The 26,086-nt window shown below is 38.0% G+C and overlaps 2 protein-coding genes across 6 annotated transcripts in view; both read left to right on the top strand.

The window, feature by feature from the left end:
• The first annotated feature begins 10,007 nt into the window (after positions 1-10,007).
• Positions 10,008-13,137, top strand: LOC149788600 (general transcription factor II-I repeat domain-containing protein 2-like). The gene is made up of 2 exons (XM_089973530.1): positions 10,008-10,445; positions 13,066-13,137. Exons 1-2 carry the CDS (start codon positions 10,008-10,010, stop codon positions 13,135-13,137), a joined length of 510 nt encoding a protein of 169 aa, XP_089829656.1.
• A 3,121-nt stretch (positions 13,138-16,258) lies between these two features.
• LOC149788599 (beta-1,3-galactosyltransferase 1-like) overlaps positions 16,259-26,086 on the top strand; it is a 33,329-nt gene continuing 23,501 nt past the window's right edge. The window contains exon 1 of one of the 5 annotated variants that reach the window (XM_089974658.1): positions 16,259-16,280. The gene's annotated coding sequence lies outside the window, so the exon portion shown is untranslated. Of the gene's footprint in view, positions 16,281-16,866; positions 17,008-18,243; positions 18,396-26,086 lie in introns of those variants that run through there. The other 4 variants (XM_089974657.1, XR_016424179.1, XM_089974655.1 and 1 more) reach the window with 4 other exon arrangements.

Raw genomic sequence — 26,086 nt, 5'->3', positions numbered from 1 at the left:
AATTAAGACTTGAATGGCTAGGTTGAATAGAAGGGATAAATGTACGTCATATCCGATTTTGGCACGCGGAAACTACCGTTTGTTTACGGAGATTGCCGAATAATTTTTTCATTTTATAAAGCGGAGTTTAAGTCTAATTAAACATTTTTATGGTGTGCATACATAACCAATGTGTTTTGTTTATAACTATAATAATATCACACGTTTGTACAATATAGGTTGCCAGTGACCTTTATGGCAATGTGGGGATGGTGAGGTATGATTATTGGTACAACAATTAGCACACGCCATTATACAAGAAAGTTAGTTGGGAAGTTAGCAAGATAGGCTATGCATGACGATCTTTATAAATGGTTAAGCGATGAACCCGGGAAAACCCCGTGAAGAACCACCGACCCACGGGAATATACTGGCAAGCTCTCTCACATACCCACACTGGCCGAACCCGAGACTCGAATTCACGCAGACAGAGGTGAAATGGCAATGATTGTTAAAGACGAGATCGGTAAATGCGAGATTAGATTCCCACCGTCTTCATGATAATAATTACCTTATAGGTGACGGCCTGCGATCCTGACTGTGTACCTCATGGTAATAACTGCCTCAGAGGTGACGGTCTACTATTCTGAATGAGTACTTCATGATAATAACCGCTATTGAGGTGATGGTATATTGTTCCGACTGTGCACTTCATGATAATTGCTGCCTTAGAGGAGACGGTCTGCGATTCCGGCTGTACATCATGATAATAACTGCCTTAGATTGGGAGGTCTACGATTCTGATCGTGTGCCACATAATATGTATTGCCTAAGATGTGATGGTCTACGATTCCGAACGAGTGCCACATTATATTTATTGCCTAAGATGTGATGGTCTACGATTCCGATCGTGTGCCACATGATATTTATTGCCTAAGATGTGATGGTCTACGATTCCGACTGTGTACCTCATGATAATAACTGCCACAGAGGTGTCGAGCTATACTATATAAGAGTTTATCTACTGAATTCCTATGCCTTATTAACATCTAAATTCTCATTGTTTAAATTCTGTTGTCTTCTTTAAGAATCTTGAAGTAGTTTAGTCATTTATCTCCCATTCCTGCGTTCATTCTCCGTCTGTAAGGAAGATTGAACAATTTTCTGCAGCTCCTCCGTGTACCTAACTTAAAACATATAGATGTCGTTAATTCCACTTTTCATGTTTAATGTCAACTGTGAGAATTATCGAACTATTAACCAGGATATCTATTTCAGATCAATTCGCTTAGGTTATGTTATAAAAAGTGTGGCCTTATGTGAAAATCAACAACTGCAAATTTAAATTGCAATCAGTTGATCATTTAAGTTACAATCTAAATTGAGAGTTTAATGTTTCTTCTTTTCTGAGTTTATCGTGGTATAAAACGGCCAGTTGCCAAATCACACACAAAATAACACCCACGTTGTGTGAGTGGCAGCTGACAGATTATGCCATGATAAAAACAACATTAAACTCTAATAATTGCAATTCCTTAAATTTGTATACTTTCTAGTATTGTTACTTTGTATTTTTAAAGGCATTTTCTATCAATTGTAGAGCCTTATTTAAGCGTATAGATTTTTATTGAGGGCTTCTGTTACATAGCTATTTAACAGGGGATGCTCAATCAAAAACGCATTAGATACGTCAGCATCAAACAAGTAATTGCACCAGTGGTAGGCTAAGTTTCTTAACACTCCACAGCACGGTCTTCATATTGTTGTCTAAATTGGCACACGTGTTCTGGGTGGAGGCTCAGTATTCATAGAAAATGATGTGCTAATCTGTTGGACATAAAAATATCACTTGGATTTGATGATTTCATGGACGGGTTCATTGTGACTTGGTCGATTCATGAATGTCCAGACTCGTGAATAACCAGATTTCTTTTCTTTTCAATCTGTTTTCATGTTCATTAACACATTGCACTACCTATAGGGCCTGTTCAAAAATGAGATTAAGACTATCGCTAAATGGTTATAGTGGGGAGGGGGGCAATCGTCAAACAAAGTAAAACATCGACCCTGACAGTTATAATGGGGGAGGGGAGTCATCTAGCTTCCTCCAACGCCCCCCCCCCCTTTTATAACTATCATGGCCCGCGTCTTACATTTTAGGACTCTGTGTCCAGTTAATATAATGTTAATCTTTGAAGCCCACTCATCCAATCCCGATAGCCATTTACCTACACGGTTAATTTCATTTTTAACTAGCCAAGGTGAATGTACTGTTACACCAATGTTCTTCTGGGTAGATTTTGAGTTTCGCAGCTCCGAGATATAAGTCAACGTAATAGATGTTACTCTTGTAGATATCTAAATTGTTTTGCTATATGGTCATCCTTCCTTTTTGAAAGATTTAATTCGTTGTAGTTTGTGATTATCCTGCTGTTCAACTGGCATGTGACTAAAGTTTAGGTGGTTCTTTCGGAATGCTTAATAATTGAGCTTGTGAAACATATTATAGAAGGCACGTCAGATACTAATGAGTCAGTGTTTTCAGTGTCTTCATGTATGAAATTTATCGGATATGACAAATGTAACGAACATTTTCTGCTCTTTCAGACACAGCAGTTGCTTGCAGAATACCAGTGGCACAACATACCAAGATCTAGCGTACATGCAACATTTGTTATACATAAAGATTTAGACCAAATCTAGTCAAAGAAAGATTTGATTTATTTTCAGAAAAATACCTTTTTTGATTCTGTCAAAATCATTTAATTCAATTTTCAGAATAAAATATAACCCCACCAACATGTTTTGTTCATTTTAGAGGTATGCACCGTATATGCCTTCTATTTCAGTACTTACATTAGTTACTTTGCACGTGACACTATTTTATAGAAGTTGGTATAAAGCAGTTCTCCAGACAGTTTATACAGAAATAAACACATCTCGGCCTGATCACAGGATTATGTTCTGACCAATGAAAAGCTTAGCTACATTTGATAACTAATGCAATTGCAATAATTTTTCTCGTTAATGTGCACTAAATTGATTATTTCGATAAAAGCTTGACTATTGACCAAAGCAAACTACATCATTCAGGTGCGTAGCTGCCATATAGCGAGATAATGCAAATCATAGGGGCCCGCGAATTATTTCTGTACACTATATATTATGCATTGGGGCTCACATTGGGGCCCACATAAGAGCCAAATTATCCTATATACGCCACTGACGTCAGTGCATACGTTGTTAAGTCGACAAGTTCGAAGACAATTTGTGCTCCACCAAAAGAAAAAAAACCACACACACAAAATCAACTCATCAGCCGTAATTGTATTAACTTTATGACGTAAATGCACCATATGTTTTGTATCAGAATTATAGTTAGCAATCAAATCTAAAGCTTTACCTATTCATGGCTGCTACAAACATGTACCTCGTTTTAATTTGATTACACTATCAGCACCATAAATGTAATGCGTGTCAGTTTTAATCAACAATTAATGAATTTAATTTTAGATGTTATAACCCTGGTATCAGTATGCAACATGTCTTATTTGTCACGGTCTGCAGAAAACAGTTAACTTTGATATATATGAATTTTTTTATGTGAACCTTAAGGAAAGTTTTCTTGGACATAGTGGGCATTATATTCGTCAGGTCAACGGAAAGGTCAATAACGATACATGTGCGTTGGTATTGCTGCTATTGTTATCGTCGTTGTAGCTGTTTGCATGTTTGTATTTGGTTCCAGTCGTGGCGCAATTTAGGAAACGTGCTAGACAATATTCCCAGAAAGATTCAACTGATAAAGCGCATTGAATCTATATGTATCTTTGCATGAATTAGTAGCATCAGCTATTAAAACTTACGTGGCTTCTATTCTCAACCACTGTATATTTGTCCATTTATTCCACTTGAGCATCTTTATATCGCACTTACAGTGTGTGCAATGTAGGATACGCCTGGTAAAATGTATGTCTACCGCAATAATAATTATTAAAAGCTAATCTAGTATGTAATGACACCTTTGTATCGCAGTCAGTAGCAAAGTTAAGACTTTTTATTTATGATTACCTGGAAGATTTGAGTCCGACCCGTATCATATAAATAACATGAAATAAAATGAGACATTACTTTACAGACACGTTTTAACATCTAAGTACATGCTGGGCATGAAAGTGATTATCTCAGGGCAATACAGTGGCTTCTTTTAAACATCTGAGTACATGCTGGGCATGAAAGTGATTATCTCATGGCATCTGAGTACATGGTGGTGTGGCCGTAAGAAATTCGGAATAAACGCGTGCTCGGGAATGTAGCTACATCAAGATTAACTTTTTCGCGCCACCAGACACCCGTTACTATCGATGTAGCTTCGATAACAATAACGCACCTAAAATGGTGGACGTTGTCTTGATTCCAGTCACGCCAAGACCGACAGTCGTTGCTTCAGCGAGCCCGTTAATAGCATCTGCGACCAGGCACGCGCTCTTGTATTTCTGGGTCAACGCGGTTCTCTTGGTAATTTCATTTCGCATCGGTTGTTTCGCTTCGATTATATTTTTACGATGGTAAGACTGGGGGTCTGTTATGGTTATTCTATAAGAAATACAATCGGTTAGTTTAACTGCACTACAGGCAGACTACGGTTCATCATCACGCGCAGGAGCAATACGTACGCACACTTCTAGCCCGTTATTCTTTTTGAGCGGCAAAATGGTCATGCAGTTATAAAAGATTTCTTCCTCAGGAATACTTAAATCTTCAGCGATGGTGGTTTGGCACTCATCTAATGCAGAAACACATCGAATAGGCCAGAATCTTTTGCTCAGTAAATGTGACCAGAACAAATGCATCCTTGATGAATAACAGTCGAGACTTTTGTTTTCTCAGCTGAGTCATTGTTGGCTTAAAATATTCGATGGTAAACGTGACCGGGGTTGAGACATCGGTGAATGCTGCGTCGCCACTGTGACGCAGATAACTGTTGACAAGTGGGATAAAATCATCACCAATGTTAGCATCCGTTATCAACTGGTCCAGCGCCCTGTCGGTAAATTCTACAACCACATCACAGCGGTCAGACTCCATTACGTATATACAATGGCAAACAATACAATTTTAAACAGAAGCGCCAAAGACGGTTAAGTAGCCGTATGGATAGATGTGCATTGCCTAAAACTGGATTTTATCTTTAGCTACCAACGCTATTGCTGTCGCATATATTAAAGATTTTACAAGAATGGTGTCGGGTTTGTTACGAATTATTACTCGTTCACCGGGTTGATTATTGATTATTGGTGTCACTTGACTCCATCCACTATAATAACCGGATATGATAAATAAATACGATCCAAACGCACGTGCTGTTAATGTGTTATAAATGTGGTTATCAAAACCATTTACATCACCAAAAACAATTCGACCATTGGTTGTTTTACTACCATCAGTTACTATCTTTCTTTCACTTGTCTTTTGTGTGTATTCCGTAGATGAACTTACCACACCTGATGGTGCGAACACGTGAGCAAGTTTTTCTTGCACGCATTGTCTTGTTGTAGTTATGGTTGTATCGACATAGTCTTTGATATACGCAACCGACACGCCGCTGTCTCTGATTCCACCGTTGTCAAATAGTTTTTTTTTACCACAAAGTTTCCTTTCTACTTGACAATGATATCATGAATGTCCTCGTCGGACGTTTTGAGTTTGCCAGATTGATCCTCAAAAGTCACAAGCTCACGTGGATCAACACCAAAAACAACACGACAAGTAAAATTCGCTTTGGTTGCAAATCGGCTGATATCCACATCGGCATCGTGTCGTCGAGCAGAGTAACGATTGTAAATATTGATAGACATGGTTTAATACGATCTCACATACTTTAATGTGAAATCAATAAGTGCTTGCAGAGTTGGTGAGCAATGCAGTATACGCAACGCTTCAACAGCAGGATGACCGCACATGGGGGCCATCCAGATGTGTTTGTACTGGCATAGTCGAATGAAACAACTGTTGTTTCTCATACCTTGATGAATAATTAACTACTTCGACTGTGGTGCAAGTCCATACAAGTCAAACTACAAATTATGTTTATGTGTCACCACATATGTGACACAGGTGAGTGCAAGGGTATGTTGATGAACCCAGACTGACGATGCCCGTTTCGCGTGTGAGGCAACATTGCTGAAAAGTTCTTCTCGCATAAAACACCCCGAAAATGTTTGATCGATTGTGCCATCGCAAGTCAATCAATATTGGTCAATGGGCGTGTGATCTGAGGACCGGGCTATCGAAGGCCTCTGCCCGATGATATTTTTACGATTTATACCTGGTAATCGAAGGCCTCTTCCCTTTCTATGCGACTGCCAACCGGCTTTTCCAAAGCCATTTTTGAAGCATTTACGACAGTCCCTAACACTGCAGCTATTTCAGCCTCTGTAGCCGCTACTTTCAACATTGCTATAATTGCTGAGAAGAATGGAAATACTCCACCGGTCTTTTTCATTTGTGCCACCTCTGACATGGATACTTTTAATGTTACTGAATTTTTTGTGTGATTCGCTTTATTAATATGTGCGAGCTGCGTTTGGGTCAACCATATGGGAACATTTCCAGTTAATATTTGCTGCAGACACTTTCACTATGAACCCAGAATTGTTTTTGATTGTGTGTTTAATTTTTCCCATCTTGGATTGAAAAGTAGAGGGTGGGGTCGAGCTTAGACAAGTGCATGGCGCTCTCGCGAAACACATCAAACACATCTGAGAGCAACAATTCTTCCGTGCACAGATACAGACCGTGAGAGTCGACAAAGTTTTTCTATTGAACGGAGACCAAGCCTTCTTGGCATGTTCTTTGTCGGTGGCGGAAATACCTTCACGTGACAACGATGAGTAAAACGGTTCGACCGGTGTCAGCAGTTTTGGTAAAATTGTTCCAGTCGTACACATATTCACCTTTGCTCGTGATCAGGTCGGTATTGGTAGGACAGTATCGATGAGTGATTTTGAAGTTATTCTCCGTCAGATGTCTCACTAACTTCTCAAGAGACGAGTTCATAAACTGGATTGACTCATTGAACTGCCACTGTCCTAGCCGAAACGCCGTGTATTTTGGGAATCACGATAGTTCTTGACTTGGATGCGGTGCCTACTGCTTGCATAATCAAGTGGCCATTTTACCAGCGCAGATAATGAAGGACCACAGGAGTTTTGGTTCTGCTGAAGTAAATTCTCAAATGCAGATTACACGAGTTGTGTGTGGCACCTCAGTACGCGCCAGTGATGGGCCAATGATGGGTCAATCATCATAAACGTTGGAAAGAAGACTTTTACTTTTATCGCTGAACAAACTGCGCTTTGTTAATGAAATCTTTCCACAAATTTAGAAGTGAGTGGCTGCAGAAAAATCACGATTATTAATTGTGAATTGAGCTGTTGTCGAATCCATTTCACTGTGACTTCGATCGATTGGAGGAATACCTCCACTGTGTCCGAAACGTCAGAAGTCTGGGCGCGATAAAGGACCGGTGACTCTGACATGCCATCGCATCGAACCATGATGTAACAAAACCCTCATGGAATTTGTTCTGCGACTTGCACTGTCTAGTTACACATTCAGACACTCAAAATCCGCGTAGATTATGTTCAATGCCTTCATTTTTTTGCTGAATCGCAGTAAACTTGATAGTGTATTTACCAGGCTTGGGGTTGCGTGCTGGTTTTTCACTGATACCGCAGTACAATTTGTGACTGGTGAGCAGTTCTTGAGTGATAGATACATTCATGTCACGTCTACACTAATTTTTCTTGCTGTAGTGCAGGTTAAACAGCCAATAAAGATTTTTTATCCATACATAGTGCGAGACCTATTCTGAAAAATTCATTTCAGTCAGCAGCAGAAAATTAATTTAGGTTCGGCCGCTCTGACCGTGGGGAGATAGTATCAGCAAATAAAGCCTTTGTCATAGGCAAACACTTTAACATCGATACCTGTGTTCAGTGTTTTAACTTTCTTCAGTGTGGCTTTCATCGCTTGCAAGGTAAATTCGATATCACTAAAGTTGAGTTTACCCAGGTGTTATTGATATTTTTGAGGTCTGTCTTGATTGTTGCTGACCAGGTATAGTGCCGACACGATGGCCTTCTCATAACACCGATTATTAAAATTCTTCACGTTGATCACTGACCGTGGTGGAATCCATTATGGTGTTGCTGTGTAACTGGACACACGAAACGGGTGATATGGCGAGATATGGACCTCAACCAGGCAACATCTTTCGAGTCTCCATCCATATCCTGCACTGGTGTATTTCTTCAGCGTTTCTAGAATCTTTTCGTTGCCTCTGCCATTTTCATTGCTGATTGCGCTGCTGTCCTTGTGGTTCAGAATCACGAGGGCGCCGCTGTGGATCCACGGAGTAGTAGTTTTAAATCCGTCCTGGCATAACCAGATGAGCGGTGATGACAGTGTCTGCTTTGATCCAAAGTTTTGTAACACCGCTAGAATTCCATGAATTAAATTTGTCAACAGTTGTCAAGCGTCCTGCTTGGTGTGTATGTGTGCGGGTTAACGGTTTCGTTATTTTCCAACTTACCACTACGTTTCTTAAATCTAAATTCGGACACTTGTGGTTGTTTTTGTTTTTGCATGAATGTGCTCGGCCGCATCAGTAGCAATGGCAGAGGCGAGACGACATTTTAGCTCTTCCTCAGCGTGAAGACGGTTTTGTTAATACGAGTATATTATTGCAAGGATGTCGCCTTTTTTGCGCCAACGGGAGTTCGGATCTGGTGCTCGCATACAAATTGTCTTAGTTGTTTTACCGATGCTTCTGTTGTTACATTTTATATATTCGGTAATTCATTCATTGCACTTTCAGAAGCTGGTATCGTCTAGTCTGGCAAAATTCATTTTCCCCATTTTAATAGCTGCTATGGATCGTGTACTTTATACTATTTCAGGCTGACTTTTTAGCACAAGGGTGATGTCATTTTAGTTAGCAGTGTGCTTAGATCATGTACAATTTCCAAAAGTACAAAATCCCCCAAAAATGTCAGCCACATTACATTAAAGTAAAGGTATGCCAGCATTCTCTCTACTGTGCATGTTTTAAATACAAACAACTTAACCATACATACGTCACTCTCTCACAACTGATGAGCGCCTCCATACTCTTTCATGCACGATATTCTGCATTTTATTTTTGTTTTCTTTTCTTCATAAATAAGTCCAAGTTTATTTCGTTCTGTTTCTAAGATCACTGTCAGATTTACCAGTTTGTTAGTGTACTCTGGCTTTGTTTCGGATACTCTGGACGACATTGTTTGGGACTCTTTCATGAATGTGTATGACGCATTCAAGCGATTCAGTGATTTAAGTTTTTCTGCTATGTCTATGATCTTCCAATCTTTTGGCAAGATTACGTCAGTGCTAGCGATATCAATAAACTAATTCATACTGATCTGGCAATCATCTCCCTGTCTGCCGCTCAACATATTCTATAGTAAGCCACTAAAGCATTTAATATAAATGAACAATATACATACAACGCACAATGGAAAATAAAATCAATACCCTCCAAGCTAATATAACGGGCTTAGCAGCCTGTGTATTTCGATCACTACCATGGATCATCACTCACTCACTCTGAAGATGTTCTTCCTTTTCCTAATCGCTGCAGACTAGTACACTTAGTAGTACGGAAGCGGCTGTTTGACATTATTGGGTACCGTATGAGGACACTGACAGTCGTACTGACTTTAACCCCCATGACTGACACATTCGCGTCTCGTGTGTGTTTACACCACTGCCAACTCCTCGGCAAAAATGAAACCAAAACATGAGAGTTGCGTGGGGGGTAGCTTGCCATGGAGGTTAGAGGCGAGGATGGGTGGTCGGAGGCTATAGTGCATATGTGTCAAACTCAAGGCCCGCGGGCCACATCAGGCCCGGGGTACAATTATATCAGGCCCGAGAGGTCTTGACCGGCGTACAATTATATCCGGCCCGAGAGAGAATTTTAGGCTATGGTGTTTCCCAATGCACACTTTGCTGAAAAACTTAGCTTACTTCGCGCCGAGTTCGCACGGCGCTTTAGTGACTTTGAAGCACAGAAAAGTAATTTCGAGCTGTTTCGTAACCCATTTGCCATAGACGTGGAAACTGTACGTGTAAATTTGCAGATGGAGCTAATAGAGCTGCAGTGTAATGGGACACTAAAGGCAAAGTACGACACTGTGGGGCCTGCACAGTTCACTCGTTTCATTCCTGAAGAGATGCCCCAGCTTCGTCTACATGTGGCTCGAACCTTGAGCATGTTTGGTGGCACATATATGTGTGAGCAGCTGTTTTCTATGATGAAGATTAACAAAACATCACACAGGAGTCGTCTCACTGATGAACACTTGCAGTCCATCATGAGAATCTCAATGACACAGAACATTACTCCCAACATAAACGAACTTGTAGCCAAGAAAAGATGCCAAACATCCAGCTCTGACAAATTGGCATAAGAGCGAAAATGGGTATGCCAATGATTTTTTATTATTAAAACTTTTTTCTGTTTTAATTTATATTAATATTTTAAAAAGGTTTAATTTTCCGCTTATTGAATGTTTATCCTGTTTGGCCCGCAACCTTACGTGTGATTTGAGTTTTGGCCCGCTGAGCGATTGAGTTTGACACCCCTGCTATAGTGTAACGAATGAGGCGAAACGCCCATTTTCATACTACGGCAAGTCTTGTCAAGAATATGCACTGTTACATTGGACGCACTGAACGCACATTTAAGGACGTTACCTTTCCTTGTATAACACTTCCACGCCTTCTTGGAAACTGGTGTGTGGATTAGACATTTGTAAACTTATTGCTCCCTCGTTGACACAGATTTGTGTGCCTTGTTTTACCACAGGAGTCTGGCTTTTTATCAATAAAGTATGATGACAACACGAAATCACTTTATCGGTACTATAATTGGACACAATGAGTGCAAGCGTGACCCGAACCATTCGCTCGATTCGACTTTTCTCGCACGTCTTTTATCGCATCAAAATCGCAAGAAGACGTATCCATTCAAAAGACAGTAACGTACAAAGGCATAACTCTCGGACGACCATAGCATGAATCCAATCTGGCGAATTAATCTTTATTTTCACCATAACGGTCACAACCCCTTTTTATCAAAATCCATCAGACGGAAGTAGCCCATTCTAACACGGGCTGAATAAAATCATGAAAGTAATTTCACAAGATAAAATGTTTAACTTGCTTTTTATTTCAGATTGTATCATATGATAAATTTATATAAATTTCCAGTACAAAAATATGTACTTAAAGTTTGGATAGCAGAAATAAAGCCTGGACGGATGCTGGACTCGGTAGATTAAAAAATGTGTTTGATCGACTTTCTAGAAATTGCCATCTGGTAAGATCATCTGTTGTTTGTACTGAGCTTTTTTTCATAACAGAAAATAATAGTGAAAAAGAAAATATGACACTTGTATGAGAGATATACTATTTATTATGATGATGATGATGATAATGACAGAGAAAGAACAAAAAAAGTAGGAAAGAGAAAAGCTGATACTTTATACCACTGATTAACCATTGATGATGATGGTGTGTGTGTGTGTGTGTGTGTGTGAGAGAGAGAGACAGACAGACAGACAGACAGAGACAGACAGGCAGACAGACAGACATATGAGGCATGTAACACAAAATACTAAAATTATCAGGATGAATGTATATACAATGCGAGGACAGTCTGAACGCTATCAGCAACTATATGTATGCATGTATGTATGTATGTGTGTGTGTGTGTGTGTGTGTATGTATGTATGTATGTGTGTGCAGAGTGAGAGCTTTTTATTTACAACTTTTGAAAATAGTAGTACTATAATAATGTAAATAACATTTTCATGATGCATTCATTATTCTGAGCAAATTCAAATAATCTATTGATATCGCGTTATTAAATTTCCCTAGTATTAAAAGATAACAGAGATTCTGCGCCGTGTTCTGTACGATTATTAGACCCTAACGAATATTTACTGCAGGGTAGAAACTGGTAGAATGGTCTACTTCAGTCGGATGGATTTGCTAGAAAGGGTTTGTGACCGTATTGATGAAAATAAAAGTTAAGTTGCCGGGTTGGATTCATGCGATGGTCGTCCGAGAGTTATGCATTAGTATGTTACTGTGTTTTGAATATATTTGTGTATTTTTCAGTCTTCTTGCGATTTTGAAGTGGTGAAAGACGCGTTATAAAATTTGAATCGATGGTTGGGGTCACGCTTGCACTCCTTGTGTCTATTGTATAGTACCGATAAGGTGATTTCGTGTTGTCAGAGACTTCATCGTACTTTATTGATAAAACGTTAGACTCCTGTGGTTTTACGTACCAGTGCAGTCCTACAGAGGTCGTTGTTCCACAGAGAACCTGCGACTTTAGGAAAGGTTTTATCATTTTACAAATCTAAGTCTGGGGCGTTGATGTCTCCTGAAGATGTGATCAGTTTTAATTTAGGTGTGCTGAGATTTAAATGCCATCATCTGAATTATTATTGTTCTGGGATTATGTACGCCATAAAGCAGAGCAGGTCTTGTTTGCACTAATCCGAATCTCGTTACTGTTTGAGTCATGCATATCTTCGTATACGTTCCTAGTAACGGTTCTTTCTGTTGAACGACTGGGTTCAGAGATTTCTTCATTGAAGTACATGATTGACTTGTTAGCTCCGGATTTGATTTGCTGTAATCTCGGTTTGCTGATGATCTCTCAATGAGTACACAGTTGGACTGAGCTGTGGTCGAATTGTCAAGATGGTGTGACAGTGTATTTTTGACTGTCGAGCATGGCTGTTTTGTTCACATAAACGTTGCATTGCACGTAACGTCTCCGTCTAAACTGAGTTAAGAATGTCGACTGATTGTTTTACATTTTCCTTGTCCTTCAGTAAATCTGACGTCCACATAATTGCAAGATAAAATTGGCAACTTTGATAGATTCAGGGCACAAAAACTTTGTATGTCATTTAAGTCTGTGGACAGAAATAGATTCAATATATCTTTTCATATCATTTGCAGATATATCCACATCCATCCTCTTTATCATCGTCTGTATGTACCATTGAGAACGGGGTATGTGTGTACCATTGAGAACAGGGTATGTGTGTACCATTGAGAACGGGGTATGTGTGTACCATTGAGAACGGGGTATGTGTGTATCATTGAGAACAGGGTATGTGTGTAAAATTGAGAACGGGGTATGTGTGTTCCATTGAGAACAGGGTATGTGTGTATTATTGAGAACAGGGTATGTGTGTACCATTGAGAACGAGATATGTGTGTACCATTGAGAACAGGGTATGTGTGTACCATTGAGAACAGGGTCTGTGTGTACCATTGAGAACAGGGTCTGTATGTACTATTAAAAACAGGGTCTGTATGTACCATTGAGAACGGGGTCTGTATGTACCATTGAGAACAGGGTTTGTGTATACCATTGAGAACAGGGTCTATGTACCATTGAGAACAGGGTTTGTGTGTACCATTGAGAACAGGGTATGTCTGTACCATTGAGTACGGGGTATGTGTGTACCATTGAGAACAGGGTATGTGTGTACCATTGAGAACAGGGTCTGTGTGTACCATTGAGAACGGAGTATGTGTGTACCATTGAGAACAGGGTATGTGTGTACCATTGAGAACAGGGTCTGTGTGTACCATTGAGAACAGGGTCTGTATGTACTATTAAAAACAGGGTCTGTATGTACCATTGAGAACGGGGTCTGTATGTACCATTGAGAACAGGGTTTGTGTATACCATTGAGAACAGGGTCTATGTACCATTGAGAACAGGGTTTGTGTGTACCATTGAGAACAGGGTATGTCTGTACCATTGAGTACGGGGTATGTGTGTACCATTGAGAACAGGGTATGTGTGTACCATTGAGAACAGGGTCTGTGTGTACCATTGAGAACGGAGTATGTGTGTACCATTGAGAACAGGGTATGTGTGTACCATTGAGAACAGGGTCTGTGTGTACCATTGAGAACAGGGTCTGTATGTACTATTAAAAACAGGGTCTGTATGTACCATTGAGAACGGGGTCTGTATGTACCATTGAGAACAGGGTCTGTATGTACCATTGAGAACAGGGTTTGTGTGTACCATTGAGAACAGGGTCTATGTACCATTGAGAACGGGGTCTGTATGTACCATTGAGAACAGGGTTTGTGTGTACCATTGAGAACGGAGTATGTGTGTACCATTGAGAACAGGGTATGTGTGTACCATTGAGAACAGGGTTTGTGTGTACCATTGACAACAGGGTCTGTTTGGCTGCATCAGAATCATCGTCACAACATGTGTCCACGCAAAGTTTCACAAAATAATCATTCGTTGTGTTCTGTACATAGCAATGCAGTTCACTCCCCATTTAATATTGACGGGCTATCAGTGTACCTTCCCACAAAACAATAAATCTCCCTGACACAAATCACCACTCAAGGTTCCACAATCTTCGTAGTGCATGTCTAACTTAAAATGTATGTGGATAGGTTATGATAAGAACTCAGAATATATAAAACATTCTGACAGCTATACGCCCCCTCTCTCTCTCTCTCTCTCTCTCTCTCTCTCTCTCTCTCTCTATATATATATATATATATATATATATATATATATATATATATATATATATATATATATATATATATATATATATATTTTGTTTAGACCAGTGATTTTCGATAGTGACTATTGTTTTGTAAAATAATATAGTGTTACGTATATTTGATTTAATTTTATATTTGATTTCATTTGTGTTTGATATGATTTGATTCTTTGTGGGTTTTGGAATCTTTCTATTTTCTTTACAGGTCAATGTAATGTATTTTGTTTACAAGGAATTTGAGATTTTTCAGAAAATTCAGCTTGACCCGAATATTTCCAAATTACCTAACACTTGTTTCTATTTTTAGGCATTTACAAAATTGCAAAATACTTAGTATTAATAGTATTGTTTAGCGAGAGAGAGAGAGAGAGAGAGGGAGAGAGAAAGAGAGAGTTTGCGTTTTAGGCCTTTAGACACTTGATGTCAAGTTGTTTTCTTCTGTTGTGACTAGTTTTGAGCTTTTGAGTTATATGTTAATTTTTCTTCAGATTATTTTGTCTCGAAAAGATTAATTCGTTTCTCTGGAAATATTATTGTAATCTTATAGAGTTCTTGAACAAGGACACTTCTAAACAATTTTATTTGGATTTCCAAAATCGGAGGATTAATTATTGTATTTCTACAAGGAACTGTAGACTTCAACACAATACAGGTTACAGCGTACGTCATTGCCTTCCATTTTGGATTCTTTGTCGGGACTAGAACTTGAAATCATTAGAACATTTTATTATTAGGACTTCTAAAATATTATTCGTGGATTATTCTTGGATTATTTTTAGATTTGATTCTTAAAACCGTCAGTTCATATTTTCATATTTTTACAGTATATTTCCAGGGAAATAAATTATTATATTTTTAAAAGCTTATTGTTTTCGCTCTTTCTTGTATTACTGTTTATTCGAACCTAAACACGTAACAATAGTCCTTGCATATGATAACTTGTTTTTGCTGAAGCGTTGCAAACATTATTATTCCCAACAAATGGAAGTTACTTGTACACGATGAAACCACTCATTGAATTATTAAGGTACCACAGTGACACAATACACTATGCATTCAATCTATAACGTGGCATAGGAGTGATAATCTAAAACTGCATGTATATGAAGAGGGAATATCGATAGATAATAATGCGTTTAAACATGACTTTACATTAATTCCATTAAGAATAATGGATCAGGAACGTTACAGGTATAACTTGTATTTTTTTCTGAAGAAACTCGGTTGAAAAATAATTTGCAGTATAATAGTCTACAGGTTATGAACATTGTTTTTACATTTGCTGTAATTCTTTTCTAATTTCTAGTCGAAAAAGGAATTTTTAAAATATTTTTGGTAAATTTGTTTCTATCGAGATACCGTGCTGATTTTGATGCAAGTAGTTAACTACCATACATATATGTGTTTGCTTCTTATCTTGTTATTTGTCTGTTCTTCTCGACCATGTTGTCGTACCTGTGTATCTTTGACCCGAGTGAGACCTATACATACTACCGCATCTACTGTAAAGATAAGTGTGTCTGTGCATCCAAATTAACTTGGATTTATTTGCTTTCAGTGTGACGATTCGTATAGCACTCTCTCCATTTTAACGTCACTGCATGTACTTTGTTGGGACTAAAGGTTTGTATGATGAACAAAAAGGGTTATAGCTACCAGTAGAGTTGCAAAGGTATTCAATTATTTTCGCAACGGTTTCCAATTACCTTTTAACGCTAAATAAAAGTTCGATTCAGGGGTAAATTTTGCGTTTACAAAGATAAACAATTTTGATACACCACAGGACACTACTTTAATAGCTGAATGTACTGACTGATTATGACAACGTGATTTGTAGACACTTATAACGGGGTGCGTTGTCTTCACCAGACGATTTAATTGAAAAGATTTCATGCCTTTGGAGGTTATGAAAATGATTAATATGTCACTCACAGTGCCCGATTAAACCCTATAGAGGCCCTTATGCAGTAAAAATTGTGGAGCCTCCCTCGCAAATTATCTCCTAATACGTTTTTAATTTTACAAACCAACAATTTTAATAAACCAATTTTATTACACAAAACAAATATTGACAATTTTTAATGTTATTAAACAAATTAACATGTTATGTTATTAAACAAAAATTATTAAATAATTATTGTCGCGGTGGCCCTAAAAGGCGTGGGGCCCATAGGCGGGTGCCAAGTCTGCCTATTTGGTAATCCAGCACTGGTAACTCAGTGTGTACCATACTTTTGAAATGCAGAGAGATTGCGCATTTTATTCCATAACTGTGGAAATAAGATGACAACTATGTCCACTTTCTTACTATTAGAGTGTTAGAATGTTAGATTAGATTTCAGAGGAATAGGTAAGTGCTCCAGTCTTTCATTTGTATTAACGCTAAAACTGTGTACTAAGTTTTTAGCAGATCTCACTTGATTGACCTGCCGTGCTTTCATGGTACGCGTATGTATTTCTTGGAAATAGGGTTCGATTTCAAGAATGATTCATAATCAGGGCACGCAGGCAAGATAATTTTGTTCAATGGTTTTGAAAAAAATCAATATTAGGTTCAGAAATCTAAGAAGTGCTTTGTTTCCCGCTTTCTAGCAGGAAATATGCATATTGATTCATTAAGTTTATATAAAATAATCTGTACCATTTATGTCTGCGATTATATATACAAGTACATAAGAAAAGAACATATTGGATTTGAGAAATATTTTTAAAAATAGTAAAAGAGTCTTTTAACGCAAAATAAAAATATCTGTTAGTTTTAAATCCACTTTGTAGCATCAAAGAGCAAGAGCTGATATTGTATACGATATTCAAATAGATAAAATCCGAGTCAGTTCGTTACATATATGCAGGACCCCTCTGGTGGCCTAATGGTTAGAGCGTCCGCCCCGGATGCGGGAGGTCGTGGGTTTGAACCCCCAGCCGAGTGATACCAAAGACTTTTAAAAAAAAAATGGTACTAACAGCTGTCTCGCTAGGCGCTAAGCATTAAGAGATTAGTGTTAGGACTGGTCGGCCTGGTGTCAGAATAATGTGACTGGGTGGGACATCATGCTACATGTCTGCGTCATGATGTCCCAGTGCTAGACATCACTTTAAACTGACACGCTGCAGACATATTTAGCGATATGACTGGAAAATTGTGAAAGCTACATTAAAAATCTAAATCACAAACACATATATGCAGTGATCTATTCTATGCTGCATATTGGAGTCAGTTCCTTATATATATATATATATATATATATATATATATATATATATATATATATATATATATATATATATATATATATATATATATATATATATAACCGGGAAGAACTTAACACTTGATTTCAGTTCGACAAGAAATTCAGTCTTCCTTGTGCTGTATATTGACATCGTGTTGATGAGTCACAGTCCGATAATTAATTGTTTCTGTCCTTGATATAGCCTAGGGTAGCTGATGTTCTTCACCATTAACGTAAATCTAGTTTAATACAGCGAATTCCGCACCCCCTTCTTCGAGGAAGAATTTATTTAAGACCATATTCCCAAATAATAGAAAGTTTGTCAATTTTTAAAGTGTTCGTTGTTGACTTATTAGTTACCGCCACCAAAGCAATCGGTTAAAGGTCAAACGTTGAGTGGGCGTTTCCGCATGTGACTTAGTATCTGTATTAAGTGATAACACCAGGCTTTGTCGTAAATAGCGTTTAGTTGCATGTGAAGATGGGATATACAGCTCACAAACAGGTAGGTGTTTTCTTGCCCAAACTGATGTTATTCGTTGTTGCATTCTAGAGCATTTTTCCAACACAGCTGAAGGAAAGAAATTCACCAGTACCTCTCAGTTGACAAGAAAACCTTTCTTGCACTGTGTTAGTGACATTATGTTCGTGTGGTTTGAATTGTAGTTTTAGGCAGAACTGAATTTCGATAAATCTAATTTTGAAGTCTCTAATGTATGCATATTTATGTGTGTGCTAATTACAACGAAAATTACCGCTGGTTTGCTTTCAGTGGTTTCACATTCCTAAACCACTTCAGAAGTTATATATATCAGGTATTAGTTGGACACGTACTCCTTTTTATAATTTGTATGACTGCTTTCTTAAGTATCGTAAAATGTTTTGAAAGACATTTATTCATCGTCTTTCAATCAAGCTCTTTCTTTGTGCATTTTTGTGATATTATTGACATAATTCTTCATATCAGTCATATTTTGTTTAGTTTTGCTTCTTGTTTGAAATGTTCTGACTGAACGAGATATTTCACTTCATGGGCATTGTTTAAAACTTTGTTTTGTAGCTGACACAACAGCCTTTACGCCGCTTCCTTTGCGGCTACTAATGATATAACTGTTTCAGAGAGAGAGAGAGAGAGCTCATTTAGATTTCTCCGTACTCCTAGCTGTGAATAATACTGCTTCCACTACTACTACTACCACCTATGAGTCAATCATCGTAACAGTAACGCTATTTTATGTCTCCAGCACATTTGTTATTTTATATCAGTGTGAAGAGTAACTTGACTTCTGGTATTTCAGACTCAAGTGGCTCAGTTACTATTCACAATTATTGGAGGTGATCAGGTTAATACTACTTGTAGAATCCTGAGTGTGACTCTGAATACGAAATTACTTCGTCGCGTTTTGTAATGTCTTGATCTGAAAGCTTATAACTAAGAAATACGTCAGAAGATAGGTCAGTATCTTTAGAAATATATAGGTATCTAACTTAACAAAAATGTGATGACATGTGTTGAATCATCAAGCCGATCCACTCTGACCGTTTCATGCACTAAATATCGTAATAATTGCAGTTACAAATGACGTTAAATAATAACTTTCCAAGGTGAGTTAGCCCCATCTCAGAAGGCATCACAAATAAAAATGGTTACAGGCCACCAGCGACTTGTTTGTTTAGACGAGATATTCGTTATGGCTGGAACATACGAGTATTAAATGTCTTTCAGCCGTTTATGTTTGTCTTTATGTCTGTTTATTTTTGTCAAAAGTCCAAACACCCCACCCCCCCACACACATCAAACAGCAATTGTAATCCATAATCCTGAATAATAAACAGATACAGTCTTTATTTTAAGAATTTCATTTTCTCCCACATTATACGCACAACGTAAAGGAGTTCTTGTAATATTACGACTTTTTCTACATTTACGGACTCGGATATTATATTGCGATCAAAACTTTGAAATTTTTAGATAAATTTTATTTACAAGATACTGCATCAGAGTCTATTTTTCCTTAATGACTATGGTACCGCCGTCATGGAAGCTGTAATAGATTTTATATATGTATGCCCAAGGGCCAGTAGATACAATGACATTATAGTTCTTCTTGATAAGGCAAATGCATAAATAGATAATTAGACCTAATTTTATACCTATCAGATCAATGGTATCGTTTGTATTTGGGGCCAGGATACTCACAGAAGTAAAGCAAATTTCAAGGGCTGAGTGGGGAAAATAAATCTTTGTACCCCAAAATATAATTTCCCCAAGATTGACTTTAATAAGGACTTAATAAGATGGTATCTATTGTTTTGTTAAAGAATGTATTGGTTGTAATCTACAACACAAATACCCTCGAATAAAAAGAATTACCTATTACTCTATTGTCCTTTAAGTTTTCTTCACTTGTAAAATATTGTTAAAATCTCTGCTTCCCTTGCTACCAGTGCCCCCTCCCCCGGAAATAGTATTCTTATTCTAATTCGACACATACACATGGACAATATAACAAACAGTAACTGAATAAACAAATAAACAATCACATGAGGTTATAGAGGATCTCCACAATACATAACATAACATAACAGAATTTTATTGATTTGACATATGCAAGCAATGTACAAAGTCAGTATAATAAATAATTCATGATAGTTGTACTGTTGCATAAATGAACGAATACATTAATTTATTTTTGAGTAATTGAAGTAGTTTGTACATGCGTGGTCAACGTAAGATTTTCTAAGTGATGGGTGTAGTGGGCAGTTTATGACGAAATCATATTCCGCTTCGATTTCATCATTTACATATCCTTTCATGTCGTTCTTATCCTGCATATCTACTAGTCTCGATATTTAATTGAAACTTACAGATTTACGTGTTTCACTCATTTCGTCCGTAACGGTGTCTTCAGCATAAAGTCAGTTTCGTTAATGTCATATTTCTAGATCTGAGTCGGAAATGGGGCTTGAAATAAACGGTTTGTAGGCAAAACATTTAAAATAATATTGTGCTAGGTTTACACATTGACAGACATTACGTTAGCGAAATTGTTCTCTTTTATGTAATAAAGCAAAAATAATTCCTCTTCCTTCCCGAAATGTCTGTATTTTTCTCTTTTTTGTTTCGTCAAGTTATAGTAAAATCATACCGATAAAGCAATGCAATTTTTTATATTATGGTTATTTATTAACAAAGCATTTATTTATACTCATGTCACAGACAGTTTTTGTTTTCGGGTCGTTCAACTATGACGTCTTGCAGTGGGGAGAGGGGTCAACATTTTATGACTAAGTGTGACGAGGGGTAGGAAGTTTAAAGAAATGTGACGTCACAATAAAAATTATTTTGGAATGGTTCTTTAAAAAATAATGTCAGAACAAAAAAGATTTTGTGACCTGCATCCTCAGCCCATGTTTATCAGCAATAGATAACAACTCTCTCGTGGACGACGTATATTAATATTGTTACCTTAGATGAAATATTGAATAACTGTTATAATCTTCAACTGGTTTAAACTGTTCTTTTTTAAATTATATAATTTTTAAAAAAATATAATGTAATTCAGATTTTAAAAAGAAAACGTAGACAAAATAAACTGGTGAATAAACTTAGATTTAGAAAAGTAAAGCAACAAGGTATCACCATCCTGACAACAATGCCAACAAGGTATTACCATCCTGACAACAATGCTAACAAGGTATCACCATCCTGACAACAATGCCTACAAGGTATTACCATCCTGACAACAATGCCAACAAGGTATCACCATCCTGATAACAATGCTAACAAGATATCACCATCCTGATAACAATGCTAACAAGGTTTTACCATCCTGTCAACAATGACAACAAGGTATCACTATCCTGACAACAATGCCAACAAAGCATCACCATCCTCACAACAATGCCAACAAGGTATCACATCACCATCCTGAAAACAATGCAATCAAGTTATCACCATCCTGACAACACTGCCAACAAGGTATCACCATCCTGACAACAGTCCGCCGAGATCAAAGGCACACGAGTTTAGCAAGAGGAAAGACGGTATTCGGTCCCCATTGAAGGCTTAATCTTTTAATGTTTTATGTGAAAAAACAACAAATGAAATAGTTGAGTAGGTCCAATGTTGGGCCACGTGTCGCGCTGGAACGCTGCACATTAAAGGTAATAAACATATCAAATATTAGCTTTTTTTCTTTCTTTTTATTGAAAAGGTTTTGTTGACACCACTGAAGTGCTAGATTATAAATGGTCCTACTAACACAAATATTCTTTGAAGCTTAATGACATTTTTAAAAAAGCAGTTTAAAAAAGACAGGATGAAGGCTCTGTGTGTGTGTGTGTGTGTGTGTGATTTGGATTTTTATCGCTATGATATCTGCAGTGTGGCAGTTTATGGTGATGTCTAACACTGGGGCATCATACCGCATACATGCAGCATGAAGTCCCACTCAGTCACATTATCCTGACACCAGGCCGACCAGTCCTAACACTAACCTCTTAATGCTGAGCGCCTAGCGAGGCAGCTGTTAGTAGCACTTTTGTAAGTCTTTGGTATGACTCGGTCGGGGTTCGAACCCACGACCTCCCGCTTCCAAGGCGGACGCTCTAACCACTAGGCTACCGGAGCGGTCCTGTGGGGAGAGAAGAACTCTGATGATTGAGCTAGCGTGCGGCACTACTAACATTTACGCTATTGAAACCATACAACGTAAGGGTGTCCAGTGTTACATTAGTTTTAATTTTCTTGACTTTTCGGCAGCCCATAGCAATAGATAAAAATAAATTATATTAGTCTTTATTTAACGCTTATGTACTAGCATATCCTACAAAAACAAAAAATATCTGCCAAGATGAACTTATAAAGTAGAATAATATCAAGAATGACACCGATTTGCTTGAAACTATTAACCATATATTGCAAGAACTGAATGCGAACTCCGTTACGAAAAAAGGATCACTTCTTAACTTTTGGATAAAACAAGCACCATCAGTTTAAAAGAATTCTACTCAGGATAATTTAGAGTCCAATGAACAACCGACTGATGTCTCGGATGTCATTACTTCTGCAACGTTGCCTTCTACAAACCATTTGGCTACTCTGAGAAATGCTACTGTTCAGTTACATTTCAAGTCCCAAATCGATGTTATAAATTCTGATCTCGTTGGTTTGTTTAATCGGGTGAAGCAAGGACTACTTTCAAATAAGCAGAACTTAGAGGTAAAAGATAAACAAAAAAGAAAAACTGAGTTAGAAAAGAAACTAAATAGGAAGATTGATAATCATAGAAGATCCCAGATAGCAAGGGATTTGAACAAATCAAAAATGGTTGCTTTATTGGAAGATAATCCTAACTGAGCACAAAAATGAATATCAGGGCCAGATGTGTCGACCAAAACTGGAAGAGGAACAACCAATGCTTTTGCAAACTACACAGGATATCGCAATGCATGGTTCAGCTTCTCGTGAAAAAAGGCACTTCGAAGTCTACAGAAGTATCAAAACCTTAGATCAATTAACAGAACATTTTAAAAAGATGGCTTCTATACAAATCGAAGTGGACTATACCTTCGTCTACTTCCTAAGCGTAGTTCGTCGTCAGAAGGTAAGCGTCATGTAACCACTATCCCAGTAAAGTTAAATAGAGCGCAAAATGATTATCACACTAAACATGTTGATGGCCAGTTTTGCACAGCTACAATACGACAGTTGGAAGACCTGTCTTCCATGCTTGGACCGGATGAGGTTTGTTTTATCAGCCAGGACGATAAATGTCGCGACCCAATAGGTCTGGTCGCTGTCAATAAGCAGAGTTCACTGCTAATGCGCGTTGAATATAAAGTAAGCCTTCCTGACCATGACTGGGTAGTTGCTTCCCGGCACAAGCTTATAACCTTGGTGTATGTTGGCATGGAGATTCATCGTAACGGTCTTTGAAACAGAGACGCTGTTGGCTTTTCTTGCCCAACGTTATTAGCCATCCGATCTGGAAAACACTCCGCATCAACAGCATTAAGCCATGGATTTGACTTTGAAAAGTTGCTGTGTCTGACAGAGTTCGATACCATAACCAGGACTGGTACTGATAAGTTGGTCAAGACAATACTCGTGTTTACTGTTGATGGTGGGCCGGATTAAAACCCACGGTATTAAAAGCCATTAACGTTGCCAACCACCATTTCTTGAAACATGATCTTGACTCTGTCGTCGTCGCAACAGATGTTCCGGGGCGAGTGCTTTTAACAGAGTGGAGAGAAAAAGATGGCGCCACTGAGCAGGGAATATAGTGGATTAATATTACCTAATAACAACTATGGCAGCCATTTAGACGAACGAGGTAAGACCATTGCCATTGAGTTAGAGAAGAAAAACTTTGAATTTGTCGGAAAAACCTTGGCCGAAATATGATCACAATTGACTGCAGACAATTACCCAACCATTGCTGAGTATATGGATCCATTAAATTCAGAGCTCATGGAACATGATATATTGTGTAGGTAACAAAACTGGTGTGACGCCCATGTCCGCTCAAGCCAATACTTGCTTCAGATTGTGAAATGTGACGACATGTGTTGTTCGAAAGCACGAAGCTCACAATTCAGCGTGATAAAAAACAGATTTCTTCCTCCTCCTTTACTTCTTGTTCAAACATGTGAATAGTTTAAAGTTCCAGAACGAGCAACAGATGGAGCCTTGCACAAATTTCCATCCTTATTTGCAACTCAAAGTCTCAAAATGGAAGACATTCTACCTCGGTCAGCAAACACATTTCGGACAATTCCCTACGATCTTTATTGCCCTTCATACCAATCGATGCTGGGGCCCCGAGTGGTCTAAAGCGCTCTCCGTTACGGATCACTGCCATCTCACCACTAGGTTCGAGTCTCGGATTCAGCCAATGTGGGTATGTGAGAAAGCTTGCCAGTAGCTTCTTGTGGGTCGGTGGTTCTTTCCGGAGTTTTCCCGGGTTCTTCCTCCACCATTAATACTGGCCGCCATGTATAGCCTATAGTGTGCTGAAAAATGACGTTAAACCCTACAACAACAACAACAACCAACCGATGCTGAATGAGAGAATTTGTAAGACATGCCACGTGTACTTCAACTCTCTGGTCATGCTGCGCAGTCGCTCAGTCCTTCACAAACAAATAGCAGTTTTCATCGAAGCGCATCAGACGAATGAGAGTCGCAGCTATTAGGCAACGCGAAATAATAATCATATTAGCAAATGCGGAGAATGGAGAAAGTGTGGATTGGATTGACAAGGAGGAGCTTGATTTGGAGGGAATATCCTTTCAAATAAACGATGTTAATCTAGAAACAAATGGATTTCTTGTTTGTCCAATGGAGGAGCGTGTTACTTTGCCTTGGGATAATGATAACTATTAAGAGAAGTAATTCATTTATAAATACTTAAGATTTTAAACCCTTAGAATTTTTGTGGATTTGTTGAAACTGTAATGTTTGTAAGAATTGAAGTGATTTATGTGTTTAATTTACATTTCATTTTGTTGTATTGTCTGTTTAAAATTAATAAAAAATTTAAAAATAACTTTATAAACTTTAAACAATCCAAGCAGTCCGTGTAAAAGCCTGATTAATTAAACACTATGCTGCATACACTATTGTTGTTTTGTCTGCATGTTCAACTGCTTTACATTACATTTACTTTTCAGTATTACAAAAAAATTGTGGAAAATAAAGGGGGAGGGGGTTTAAGAGATTTGTGACGTCACCTAGAGAGGTCTGGGTTTGTGTGACGAAGTGTGACGAAGGGAGGAGGGGATGGGTCACAAATTTGCAACAATTGCGTGACGTCATATGTGGACGACCCTTTCACAAATAAAATAGAAAGAGGACAATTTGCATATATCTTTTTTGTTGTGCAGTCTTTTGATTTTGTCAATAATTTTAGAACTCATAATTACTCTTAGTTCATACCATGTTATGAATATAGGTGACATTCAATGCCTGCGACTGAGAATGACTGTGCTTACGCCTAGCTCTTTCGAATGATGTAACTCACCGCGAATATTCATTGTCAGTTATCTAAACTCCGCCTATCTATTACCAGGTGTCAGTAAGTTGCTATTTATTTGAAATTCCGATGAGATCTCTAGCCTTTTCTTTCTTTGGCAAAGTTTGAGCTAAACGTCTAAACGTAATTATACCTACTACATGCTGCTAGTATA

Source organism: Sinohyriopsis cumingii, chromosome 11 (genome assembly GCF_028554795.1).
Source record: "Sinohyriopsis cumingii isolate HCF-2022 chromosome 11, ASM2855479v2, whole genome shotgun sequence".
In the NCBI taxonomy this organism is placed as follows: domain Eukaryota; kingdom Metazoa; phylum Mollusca; class Bivalvia; order Unionida; family Unionidae; genus Sinohyriopsis; species Sinohyriopsis cumingii.
This window is presented reverse-complemented; position numbering and strand designations above follow the sequence as displayed.